The sequence below is a fragment of the Sorex fumeus genome, unplaced genomic scaffold (assembly GCF_029834395.1).
Source record: "Sorex fumeus unplaced genomic scaffold, SorFum_2.1 ptg000037l, whole genome shotgun sequence".
NCBI lineage: Eukaryota > Metazoa > Chordata > Mammalia > Eulipotyphla > Soricidae > Sorex > Sorex fumeus.
The window spans coordinates 54,026,984-54,041,207 of NW_026606094.1; the positions used below are offsets into that span (position 1 = coordinate 54,026,984).

General features: G+C 35.1%; 1 protein-coding gene across 1 annotated transcript in view; it reads right to left on the reverse strand.

Annotated features, from left to right (window-relative positions):
- VWDE (von Willebrand factor D and EGF domains) overlaps nucleotides 1–14,224 on the reverse strand; it is a 70,144-nt gene that overhangs the window by 6,159 nt on the left and 49,761 nt on the right. The window contains exons 20-27 of the mRNA XM_056118564.1: nucleotides 12,655–12,750; nucleotides 12,472–12,567; nucleotides 11,408–11,503; nucleotides 10,378–10,473; nucleotides 9,004–9,099; nucleotides 4,484–4,579; nucleotides 4,298–4,393; nucleotides 3,479–3,574 (exon numbers count right to left, since the gene is read on the reverse strand). Of these exons, the coding sequence (XP_055974539.1) occupies nucleotides 3,479–3,574; nucleotides 4,298–4,393; nucleotides 4,484–4,579; nucleotides 9,004–9,099; nucleotides 10,378–10,473; nucleotides 11,408–11,503; nucleotides 12,472–12,567; nucleotides 12,655–12,750 (768 nt within the window). The remainder of the gene's footprint in view (nucleotides 1–3,478; nucleotides 3,575–4,297; nucleotides 4,394–4,483; nucleotides 4,580–9,003; nucleotides 9,100–10,377; nucleotides 10,474–11,407; nucleotides 11,504–12,471; nucleotides 12,568–12,654; nucleotides 12,751–14,224) is intronic.

The window sequence follows — 14,224 nt, forward strand, 5'->3', positions numbered from 1 at the left end:
TCAAAGCATAATGTAAAAATATTTCCTCTACTATAAATGCAGTATTGCATTTATTGAATGCAATGTTGACGAATTGCATTTTTTTCTTTGTTTTGGAGCCAAACCCAGTAACACTCAGTGGTTACTCTTAACTCTTCTCTCAGGAATTGCTCCTGGCAGTGCTTGGGAGATCATATGAGGTGCTAGGAATCCAACCTAGGTCGGTTGCAAACAAGTCAAATATCCTGAATGTGTACTATGGCTCTGGCCCTGAAAGATTACATTTTTATCTAGGTTGGTGTACATGGCTGGGTAGGTTGTGTCATAAACAAAACTGCACAGCTAAGGCATCTATGTACACGGTGTGAATTCAACTCAGATACATTTGAATGTTATAACAATTTCCAGCAGATGGCAGTAACACATCTGCTCAACTAACATCAGTACTAGTTTTCAAGACTACAGGAAACAAAGCATAAAAAGGATGAGAGCTTTTTTAAGGTCACATTAAAATTTCTGCAAGGTACAAACCCATAGTACTTTTCTCTAGGCTGCTCAGAGGATACTCCACAGTGACTGGAGCATAATTCTCTACTTTGACTTATTTTGATGATTTTAACTGTTGAGAAATAGTTGATTTTTAAATGTTTCAATATTTTATATGAAGCTACTTAATAGGTTAAAAAATGATTCTGCTAAGAAGCTGTAGAGTGAAAAGAGAGATTATTGTGATTTCAGTTCGGCGTAATGTGCTTTGAATACTTCATCTTTCTTTCCCATTGTCTACACAGTCTGTCTAGAATGAACATCCCAACTTGAGGTTGACATCTCCTCTCACCTGTCTAAATTGCAATCCTAATATTTTTGAAGTACTTTGTGTCTCTGTGTGTTGTTAGAAATTAAACACACCAACTCATATGAGATATAAAGTATGCACCCTGTCACTCAGACATGTCCATGCTTTTAAAAATTTTTGTGAGATTTTTTGATTTTGGGGTCATATGCAACTGTGCTCAGGGCTTACTTATGACCTTGTGCTCATGGATGATTTCTACCAGGGATTGAGGGAAAATATGCATTTCAGGAGGTGGAACCTGGGTTGGCTGCATGCAAGGCAACTGCCTTACCTCCATAATATCACTCCCTACTAAAATGGGCATCCTACCCAGCAATGCTGGAGGGGACATGTGGTGCTGGGAATTGAACTAAAGACCTCATGCATACAAGACATGTGCTCCAGACCTAGTTCTCTCTCTCTCTCTCTTTTTATCTCTCTCTCTCTTTCTCTCTGTCTGTCTCTATAACCACTACCTAGCTCTCTTATACAAGCATAGCCTTTAATAAATTTTTTGATATTTTTTTGTAGACTAAGAAATGTAAATAGCGGGACACTCCTTCACTGTTGGTGGGAATGCTGACTGGTTCAGCCCTTTTGGAAAACAGTATGGACAATTCTAAAAAAATTAGAAATTGAGCTCCCATTTGACCCAGCAATACCACTCCTGGGAATATATCCCAGAGAGGCAAAAATGTATAATCGAAGTGACTTCTGCACTTGTTTGTTCATTGCAGTACTCTTTACAATAGCCAGAATCTGGAAAAAACCTGAGTGCCCAAGAACAGATGACTGGTTAAAGAAACTTTGGTACATCTACACAATGGAGGACTATGTAGCTGTTAGAAAAGATGAAGTCATGAAATTTACATACAAGTGGTACTACATGGAAAGTATCATGCTAAGCGAAATGAGTCAGAAAGAGAGGGATAGACATAAAAAGATCGCATTCATCTGGGGGACGCAATGAAATAAAAAAGTAACAAAATAGGAGATTAATACCCAAGAATATCCGAGATCAGTACCAGGAGGATTACTCCATGGGTTAGAGGCCAGCCGGGCATTCTAGGGGAAAGGGCAGCTCAGATAGAGAAGGGAGCACCAAATAAAGGGTGTTTGGAGGATCCTCCCAGGATGGAAGATGCATGTTGAAAGTAGACTATGGACTAAACATGATTGCCACTCAATGCCTCTTTTGCAGACCACAACACCCAAAAGGAGAGAGAAAACAAAAGGTAATGCCCTGCCACAGAGGCAGGGTGGGATGGAGGGCATGGGGGTGGGAGGGATACTGGGATCCATGGTGGTAGAAAATGGGCACTGGTGGAGGAATGGGTATTTGATCATTGTATAATCGAAACCCAAGCACAAAAATGTGTAAGTCTACAACTGTACCTCATGGTGTTTCACTAATAAAAATATTAAAAAAAAGAAATGTAAATAGCAATTCTGAAGAAAAAATGAGTCTAAGAGTAGTGAAAATTATATGTAGAATTTGATACATAGAAACAAATGCGTTTCATAAAACACTAAAAAGCAGAATAGATATTTCTAGTGAAATGATGCAGTGATTTCACAACTATACCTGCAGTTTATAGTAAACCTGGATGACCCATTTTAAGATGACACAGTGATCAGTTGAAAATATGTTGGGGAGATTCCCAGTTTTTCTGATTAAGTTAATCTTTGTTAGTTTTTTGATATGTTATTTCAAATTTAAATACATTTCAAATTGCAACAAGTTTTATTTATGCCTAGAGATCCTATTCATATAAATATTTATGATAAAACACATGTTAAAACTAAAAACCATCATATTAGTTCAAAGTGGGGGAACACAGAATGATTGAACATGTTTCCTATTTCCCACAATTTCCATTAGATGCATGGATTGATTTTAGGACACAATAATATTTAGGTTCTCTGAAGAGAGATCCATGGTCAGGGTGCATTCTTTGCATGCTCCAGGACTGAGTTCGAACCCCAGTAGTGCCTGGCTTCCCTGAGAGCCACTATGTGTAGCCTTAGAGGTCACAGCACCATACAGAGTCCTTGGTAGTACCCCAAAGAGCTGAGTCAATGCAACTCCACATCCTCCAACTCCAGCATTATATTGGCAAGCCCTGTCAGCCCACTATGCAGGAACTTGCTGCGGAATCCCCTGAACACTAGTTATGAAGCTCCTCCAGGAATATTTAACGTATATCCAAATCTTCGTTAGTTTAGGTTCTTGGCTGACAAACAACACTGATGAATTAGACTAAAATTTGGAACTATCTATGTCAAAAGATATAAAAATAGCACGTTATTTTATACCGTTTCTTTTAAATGAATGATAGATATAGATGGTTTCCCTTTTACTTCTAAAATCATTCTAAATCGAGTCAATGTGCTGAAATTTTTACTTGATTGATTTCTTTTAAAACTATATGCTGTAGGGGCCAGAGCAATAGTACAGTGGGTACGGCACTTGTCTTGTGTACAGCTGACCTGGGTTCTATCCCTGGTACCCAGAGCCTTGCCAGTGTTGATTCCTGAGCCCAGAACCAGTCTTAAGCACAAACAGATGTGGGCCCAAAGGAAACAAACAAAAACTATACGCTTTATCAATTCTAATAGATTCAGGTTCAGAATATTCAGTAGGAAACAAGCCATGTTGCTTACGTCTTTGACACTGCACTCCTTCCCACGTGGAAGGACAGTGACATATGCTGGGAGCAATACATTCACCACCATTTTTACATTTCTGAAAGCAGATCGCTGCAAATAGAAATATAAAAAGTATTAAACAAGTTACCATAAACCACAAAATTTTCATTAAAGAAAGATAAACAGTTCAAAGTCAATGACTAAGTAAGTTTCCTCTTACTATTTTGTCAAAAACATTGTCTGGCATCGCCATATATTTTGGGGAAACTTGATTTGGACAGTTCTACAAGGTTTCTATGGATAGAATGCACTGCAATTTAACTTGCCCACAATTGTTGGATATCTCCCCATTTTCCAATTTGATCAATGCATTGCAGCTAATTTTAGGTGGCAATTATGTGAAAAAATAAAGATGTGACATTTGAATGAGAGCTGTCATGACCTCGGAAATTATCCAGATTGGAGAGCAGTGACTCCCCAGCCTGAGAACCACTGAGCAGGCTGATAGGAGGTGGGGCCAAGGAATCAGGACTCTTTCTAAAACCTTCCTTGACCTCTACTGAAGATTCAGAGATATCAGTAATTAAGTACTTGTCACTTATTTTGGTAAGGGTAGAGGACACAGGAAAATAGAATGTATTCTTTTCCTCTTCAACAACAACAGCAAAAAGTTTAGAGGATTTGCTGTTTTACTCCTCCTAGTGAAAAGGTATCTCCTAAAGTAGAAATGAATAGGCAGGAATTAAAACAACAACAAAAGTACTCTTTGTCTTAAGTTCTGCTTCTTTTTCCATGATATATGTCAATTTTAGCATTTCAAGGGTTTTCTCTTACGAGTGTTGCACCATTTTCCTCTCCAACCAGATGGACAGGAGCAAATGTTTGGTCCCACACACTTTCCTCCATTCATGCACATTGGATCACAGATACCTTTGAGGAAAAAAGGAAATGACCCTTAAATAGTAGGACTTTGGTGTTGGCCTTCCTGGTAGTTGGAAAGTCCATTTACAGGTGTCTTACTTTTTTGGCATCTCCTCCCAGTGTACCCTTCACGACAGGCACAAACATTATTTCTCATGCAGTGGCCACCATTCTTACAGGGAGGATGACAGAGAGCTGAAAAAATATACAGGGGAGCAACCCAAAAATATTACATAGTCAATCATTATATATTACATATTGCATCATCAAGTTATTATCTATGGGGCAATAAGGTAGAGAAATGTGCTATTAAAATAAAAGATCACAACTGAAAGTCATTAAAACTGTCCTTTCTAAATCATAAACTACAGTGCTTATGGCTATAAGCTGCTAGTGAGTTAGCACAATTTGAAATGTATTGGTGAATTCTTTATAACAAATGGCTTCTTCTGCACAATAGTGTAGCTATTATAAACCTTATCCTATGCTTCACTATAATTTAAAGTAAGGAGAAAATTATCGGGGAAAAACTAAGAAAACAAGCCAAATCTAATTCAAATAAGAATGTGTCGGTTTCATCATTGAGTGGAAATTACTAAAAATCTCAACAATCTGTGACATGAGACTCAGAAATGCTCATTATCATGAAGACAATGCTTTATTTGTGACATTTCTAAAAGTGCTTGGTAAAAATATTCTTAATACTAAATCTTTAGTTGTATGAAGAATATGTACTGGATAATTCTGAATGTGATGCACTAGAATTTTTGGATATATGATGGAATTTAGAGATTAGTATTTTTCATCTATTATAAAAGCATTTTATTGTTTTGTGTTTCTTTCAGATAATAACTGATAAATTCAGTCATTAAAAATAATACATAGGAAAATTTTCTTGGGAATCTTTTATTTAATTTTTCCACAGTGATAATTAAATAATTGTAACTGACTGTGTTATTGGCACCTTTTTAGACTTACTCCCAGTTTGACATAGATCCATTTTTTTAAAATTTATTTGTTGAATCACTGTGAGAACAGTTACAAAACTTTCAAGTTTAAGTCTCAGTCATACAATGATCAAACACCCGTCTCTTCACCAGTACATATTTTCCACCACCAAGAAGCCCGATATACGCTCCCCTCCCCACCCCTCCCCATGCCTGTGAGGCAGATGATTTCCACTTAACTTTCTCTCTATTTTGATCACATTCATTATTATTTTTTTTTAGATTTACAACTTTTTGTGCTTGGTTTTTGATTATACAATGATCAAATACCCATCCCTCCATCAGTGCCCATTTTCCACAACCATGGATAATATACCCCCAAACACTCCCCCCACCCTGCCTCTGTGGCAGGGCATTCCCTTCTGTTCTCTCTCTCCCCCTGGGTGCTGTGGTCTGCAAAAGAGGCATTGAGTGGCAAACATGTTCAGTCCATAGTCTACTTTCGACATGCATCTCCCTTCCTGGGAGGATCCTCCAAACACACTTTATTTGGTGTTCCCTTCTCTATCTGAGCTGCCCTTTCCCCTAGAATGCCCGGCTGGCCTCTAAGCTATGGAGTAATCCTCCTGGTGCTGATCTCAGCTATTCTTGGGTATTAATCTCATATTTTGTTACTTTATATCCTCCAGATGAATGCAATCTTTCTATGTCTATCCCTCTCTTTCTGACTCATTTCGCTTAGCATGATACTCTCCATGTTGTACCACTTGTATGTAAATTTCATGACTGCATCTTTTCTAACAGCTAAATAGTACTCCATTGTGTAGATGTACCAAAGTTTCTTTAACCAGTCGACATAGATCCATTTTTGATAACTTCTTTATTTCCAAACATAGTAAAGAAAATTCAACTGATTAGAAATTATTTCTAATTAAATAATTTAATATACGTAACACCATTACAATAGAATGATTTTAGAAAATAGATCATTTCTATCATTTTACATCGAGTCTTTTTGGTTAATAATTTTATCTACCTTTTCTAATGCTTTACTGGATTTTTTTATTACAGAGAAATGCTTTTATATTATTTGTTTTCTAATATTTTCTTCAGGGGCCTATTTCTATTAGGTACAGTGCATTGCTCAGAGCTGAAGAGATCATACAGCAAGTAAGTTTCTTGTCTTGTACACAGCCTACCTGCTGCCCCATCCTGGCACTCCATAAACAGCACTGGAGTGATCCCTCAGTGCAAAACCAGAAGTAGGTCCTGAGCAACACCATGTGGACACCCCCCCAAAAAAGGGGGGGAAAGTATTGTATGTTTCAAAATCACCAAGGAAATACTTATGGTTAGAAATTAAAAGCCAAAAAAAAAAAGACCTGCTTAATATAGGTAAACTTGCTATATTTAATATTCATCCACTCCACAAAACTTGAGTGTAGTGTAAATGATACTTTGAGGGACCACAACCAAGGGTGCTCTGTACACCGTAGACACCAACAAGACAAGGGCCCCTGCATGCACAGCATAGGCTATTGCTGGTGACATTTTTGTAAAATCATATATAAAATTAAAGTGACATAAAGAAACCGTACAGTTTAGTCTTATATCAACCACTAATCCGTATTAGGAAAGAGAGACTTAGTATAAAAATCGAAATTAATAATATAATCTTTATAACTATATGGAAAGAATGCATATTATACACATAACCTTATGCATATATAATATCTTCAGAAAAGTCTCCCTTCAAATTCTAAGTAACCACCCCTATATCACCTCCATGTGGAATGGTAGCATGGAATTCAAGAAATGAAGAAAATTGGAAGGTGTATTTAAGGATCTCAGCAGTCACACATTTTTAGTCTTGTTTTTTGATGGAGTAACTTTTTTATAACATATCTAATATTTTGCTTCCTTTGCCTCAATTCTATACAACACACCCCTTATATGTGCTTTTACCTATGGCCTTTCTAATTTTATCCTATGGTTTATGATATATATACATATATGTGTGTATGTATTATATATTCATATATACATATATACATATATACATATATACATATATAGTCCTCCCTTTCCACCATTTGGCCTCACATGTAGCACTGTAGCACTGTCCTCCTGTTGTTCATCAATTTGCTCAAGAGAGCACCCGTAACGTCTCCATTGTGAAACTTGTTGTTACTGTTTTTGGCATATCGATATGCCATGGGGAGCTTGCCAGGCTCTGCCATGCAGGCAGAATACTCTCTGTAGCTTGCCGGGCTCTCCAAGAGGGATGGAGGAATTGAACCCAGATCGGTCACGTGCAAGGCAAATGCCCTACCTGCTGTGCTATTGCTGAAGCCCTAAGATTGAAAGATGGGTAGGAAATAATAAGAATAAAGTTATGTTACTATTTCTTTTGTCTCAAGTTGTAGAAATAATAATACTGCTTAACAGTAGCTGGGCATTGTATGTGCAAACAGTACACTACACCTCACCACTGTCTCATATACCTGAAAGACAAGAAGCTGGAGGCTAAAAGATTGTAAATTTATACAATTGTTGCCAGCTAGAAAGTTATAGAGACTAAGTCAATCCAAAACTAACAGATAATATTAATTATATTTAAAAAATTAGAAATTTATTCCTTCCCAATTATTTGGCAGATCATTTTAAGAGACACTATTTCTTACTATAATTTACTATAAATGTCATGAAAAGAATAAGCCTTATTTCTTTAGTATTGCTACATAAACCCATACCAATACTCAGTGACATTGGTTTAGACATAATTCCTGAATTTTCAAGGCTTAAGCCTTTACTTCTTTCCATTTCACAAACTGACTCCTTAAAGGAAACAATTAGAAGAACTTACTTTCTATAGCTATATCTGATATAAGTGTTTCCTTCTTTGTCTCAAGTACAACTAACAAACCTAGTAAACCTCTAGATAGAAGAAATGGGATCAAATCAAACTGAAATCTACTAAGGAAGTAGGTTTTGGGAATTAAATTCAGACATATTTTAACTGTTTTTTACCAAAGATATACTTGATATTTTACATAAGTATAAAATGTAAAGATGAGGAAAGTATACTTTAAATTTCACTTGTTGACATCAATTAATACCTACACTGTCAGTCTCAAGTCATACCCATCAATCTGAAAACAACTGCAGCATTAAGTATATGAATGAAACTATAAATGAAATAACTAAGAAGGGAAAAAAAACAATGCATGCTTATGTGCTTGTATTACATTACATAGTGCTAAGTGTAGCTAACTCTTAAATGCTTAATGAAACCAAAGTCAAAAGGGATTGTAACATAAAATAGTAGGTAGAAAGACTTACCATAAATCAAACACTTTAATTGTGAGCAACAAAAATATCACCACTTCATACAACAAGTTACAAAATAATTTTGCTTATTTACTTCACATCTTTAATCTGACAGAACTACATGGACAAGTACCAAGATTGTGAGCCCAGTGTGTGTTGAAAAAAATAAAATCACTTCTCATAATTACTCTGAAGTGTTTCTATAAACTGGCAATTTGGTGGAAAAAAATTATTGCAACACAAATAACAGAATAAAAAGAACATCTTCTCTTTTGAAACTTTTTTTTTCATTCAGAGCTCAGTGCCTAACTTTCCTTTGTATTTATAAAGAATAATAATTACCATTCTGACATTGTGCACCAAAGAATCCATTTGGACAGAAGCAAGTGTGTGGCTTATTACAGGAACCACCATTGAGGCAAGCAGGGTCACACAAAGCTAATGAACAGCAGGAGGGAGAGAGACCATTAAATGTTTTTATTATTTTAAAAATGAAAGCTGCACCAAAGTCTAAAACACAACATAATAAAAATAATTTTTTTACTGCAAGTAAAACCCATAACCTATAATTAATTAGACTTTGCCAAACATAAGAGGAATGAAATAACTGGATAATAGCTTTGAAAGTATGTTCATTAAGTTTACAAATAATACCAAGCAAGAATGTGGAGGCTGTGATTAGAATTCAGAAAACCCTCAGTTAAGTGGAGAAAAATGAAAGGAAAAAACCTGGAAAAAATGACTGGAAGTTAGAAGACATTTCCACAGTGGTAACAGAATTATCCAGTTGAGCTGAATTATCTGTGGCATTGAGTATATTGGCATATACTCTTTCAGTATCCTTCCGGATCCACACAGAAGCACTGACTAGCACATTCAGAAAAATATTTGTGTTTGGCTTACTTTTGCTCTGCATTAAAGACAACCCAATTCTACTTTTAACCAGATTTTACCAACTCTATAGGACTCTCTTAAATATAATTTTCTTCCAAACATCATTACCAGAGTCAATTTCATTCTCCTTTTAACTGTGCACTTACTACTACATTACTTGTTATAATCTAACTTGTATTATAGACTTTTTAAATAATTCTGTTTTGCTGATTATATGCTACTTGAAATCTGGTAAAAACTGAAATAAATTCTTTTTTCTCCTTGCATCATGTTTTACACATAGTTGGCAAGCTATAAATGTTGAATTAAATTTATATTGGAAAAAAGTCATTAGATTATAATGGGTTAAATTAAACATACATAATTGCAAACACTGCTGCTGAAAGCAAGTCTGGTACTGTGATAACGAAATGGATAAAGTCATGTAGCTTCTTAACTCAGAACTGCTTGAATGCTTTATGAAATGGAATGCTGGTGTTGTGATTAAAAAAAAATTGAAAGAAATGCAGTGGGTGTATCATAGACATGTTTCTCACCGAAGGCTGGGTGACAAAAATAGGAAAGGGGAAAAAATAGTTGGAAACTATAACAATAGAGCTGAAATACACTCTAGCATAAAAAAGGAATAAATATGAAATATAGAGTTTTTTAAAATATTTTTAATCTTATTCATTTTATAGGGGTCCCACTTTGTGGCACTCAGGGGCTGCCAGTTCTACACTCAACAGTTCCTGGAGACTATGTGGTACTGGGGATCACATTTAGGGCATGAGTTTAACATTACTCTAACTGATACATTCATTGATGATATTCTGATTTTACCTGTATTGCAGGTAGGTCCGTACCAGCCAGGTTTGCACTGGCAGATGTCTGGTATAAGACATTCTCCTCCATTCTCACAGTGTCTGTTACAAACCACTATGACCACAGAATAGAAAAACAAAGGTAAACTGTAGTTGGAATCAGTCCTATGATTTGCTTGCTGCCTAGTTAATGTATAATTGTCAATCACAATGATATCACAGATAAAATTAATTTGTACTTTAGCTTCAAATAGTCTCTAGTGCATTCAGTTATTTTGTTGCTAAAAGAGATGGAGAAAGTAGAAAATCATGACACTCAATGGTAATTCAGAGTTGATTACTTGGGAACATTTTTTGTTCCTAATGCAAGTAAATAGAGATGAGTTCAATTAGAAATTTATATATGAAGTACAAATTAGAATTATTTATTAAAAAAATGGTCATAGATAAGATCAAGAAGAGGGTTGCTTCTACTAATATCCAAAACAGATGAAAACAGACACACACACACACACACACACACACACACACAATGAATCACTATGCAGCCACAAGAAAATGCAAAGTCACGCAGTTCATGACAACTTAGAAGGAATCAGAGGGTATCTTGCTGTGCTAAATAAGCCAGAAGCAGAAGGAAAATGTAGGAGTAATAATAATAATTTTGAAAACAAGAAGAGGGTTGCTTCTAAAACAAACCTCTTAATCTTAGTACTGGCACCCATTATTTCCAGTAATTGAGAAGTGTTGCTTTAAACAATGAATGCCTTCCAAAAATATTTTTTAAATTTTAGGAAGCGTGATTTACAATATTGTTAACAGTAGATTTTCATACATAAAAAAGTCCAGCATCACACAGTCACGGTCACGGTCCTCCCATTGTTCATCGATTTGCTCGAGCGGGCCCAGTAACATCTCCCCAGCATCACACATTATCTTCAAATACATGTTTTTTAAAATAGTGTTTGGGTTTACTGCAGTAAGCATTGAGGCATCAACTATCCAAAGAGTGATTTAGCTATATTAGATTGCAAGAAAGTATTGCTTACTTGTTTCACATCTAGGCCCTACAAAACCATATGGACAAGTGCAGAGATTTCCAGCCAGACATGTGCCGCCATGTTGACAAGGTGGACGACAGTGTTCTGTAGACATACATTGTGTGATTAGGTCATGTCTTAATTTTAAAAAGCATCTTATGTTTATGAAGCACAGGTATAATAAAACATTTTTATGAAAGCAATTGATAATAATCTCTGTTCAATTAATACTGAACCACTACTATGGAATTCAATTTTGTGGGATTGACTATATTGGTTTATACTCTGAAAACATACAAAAGTTATCATCAGGAAATATAGGAAATCATATGCTCTTAGGTATCTTCTGAAAAGCGATATTTGTATCTATTTATTCTTGTTTTACAAATAGAGTACCTCAATTTTTCTTCAGTTATTTTCACATACCAATGACATAAAAACATTTTTGTTAGTCCTCTCCAAATTCATTGTTAAACTGCATCTTGCCTTGTCATAAAAGTACTGTAATGTGGCTTTCTGTTCATTAAATATTTCATGTACCATTTACAAATATATATGTAATTTTTAAAGAGTAATAAATGTGTTCTTGAATATATTATCTGTATTAGAAATGTTATATCATAAACTTCTCCCTTTAGATTTTAATGAAAGTCATATAATGAGATGGCAATAGATATATTTTAAAAATCACTTCTTTTTACTTCTGGACATTTAAATATTTGGCAATTAATGCTCCCTTGGAACCATATTTAGTAAGTCATTCAGCACTCAGATGTCTCTACTTGAAGCTAAACTATATGTAGGAATATGAAATCATCAAACTAACTAATCTTAAAAAATTGCTGCCAGATAGTTCACAAGGATGAATAGCTATCAGTATTTGGAGATCCAATTTTGGATATTGGATACTACATTAAAAAAATTTCCAATAAAAATTTTAAATAAACATTAGAAACCTTGGACTTCCTCACAAATATTAATAGAGGTATATTAGCATATAGAGAGAAATTAAATTATCTTTAAAAATATTATTCTTTAAAAATTTTATATTAATTTTCAATTTGTATTATCACCTTCACCACATGTTGCTCCACCATACCCTGGGGGGCATTCACAAATATTAGGCTTAATACATTTTCCATGGTTTCTGCAATCAGGATGGCATATAGCTGTATAAAACAAAATTCATGACATATAAATATCAATTATCAATTAAAGTACATAAAGCAAATTAAAGGATGCTGTCCCTTACCTACCTGTTTGGCAGTTAGAACCAGTATAACCAGTTTTACATTTACATATGTTAGGGGCTACACACTCCCTGCTTTTTCCACATGGGTGTCTACAAATGGCTGCAAAAATAAAAATTAAAAAGTAGCATTTTAATATAATATATATATTTGCTCAGAGACTTACTTAACTGTAAAAATGTCTCAGAAATTCGAAAATGTTGACAATGACTTTAATAACAACCACTATATTTATTTATTTCCCAAAGTCTTTTTTCTCCTGTTTTTTGTATTGAGGGAGGAAAATGACTTGTTACATCAAAAACAAGTACCATATGTGCTAATTCTTTGTAGCAAAAACTGATGTTGGGGATGATTACCAACCATAAATGTGTTTATAATCCTTTCAAAGGGCAATGCAGTTTCAAATATTAATAAGATACAAGTAGCTAAATGACAGGGATTTTCAGAATCCCAAAGAGCAAGATGCCAGGAAAACATCATAAATTTACAGACTTATAGACCCCAAGTTTCTCTAATATATTCTATATGGAATTTAATATTGATATACATGAAGAGTTTTTGTTATTTGTAACATATTATAAACACATTTATATTATAAATATACATATTAAAAGTTATGTTGATTTCTATCGAAAGGGGGAAAAAAGAAGTTTCTTGCAGGTAAAACTGAAAACAAGAAATATTCCAAAATTCAGCTCAAATTAAAGTACAAACATGACAATAACAAAATAAAACAAAAACAGCTTCTATATTGTCAAAGCCAAAATTTTGGATTGCATCAGAGAAAACAAATGGTAATAATTGTAAGAGAAGTAAACACTCCTTTCAAAATTAAAATTATGCACAACTTGTTTTTTTTTTCTTTTTTGGGGGGAGTGGGGGCACACAACCAACAGTGCTCAGAGATTACTCGTGGTGGGCTCAGGGAACCCCATGGGCATCAGGAATCAAACCTTATAGAAATACTTATCTTCTTAATTCCTTAAACTACATTAACTTTCTTTGTTTAATCCGAAGAGTTTTCACATTACCTCTGCAACTAATCCCATCTCCATAATATCCAAAGGGACAGCGCCCACACTGGAAGTGACCATCTGCAGTTGGCACACAGGCAACACCAGGGAAACAAGTGGAGGCAGCACAATTCCTTAAGACAGTAGGTGAGGGAGTTTCTGGCAAAGTAGCAATTGCGCTCGTGACTGATGATGCAAACTCATCTTCATATAGGGTATAGCCTTGACCAGATCCATTAACTGGAGAATTATAACTTCCTGTCTCTGTTTGAACGGTGCTCTGGATAACATCTTGTATTTCACTGTGGGAACTGTTTCGGTGAATGAGTAAAGAACTAATGTTGTGCATTGGAACTTCTAACTCCTTTACACTGTGATTTGTATCGACAATGTGATCTGCCTGTTCAAAACCTGATATTTGATGGGAAGGAGGCTTCTCTGAATAATTCATTTCAGTCGCAACTGATTGTAGTGAGAAGTGTGAGTTGTTGCTTATGTCTAAGAACTTTTTGTTATTAACAGGACTGTGTGTAACACTTGTGCCAATTAGTGAATGTTCT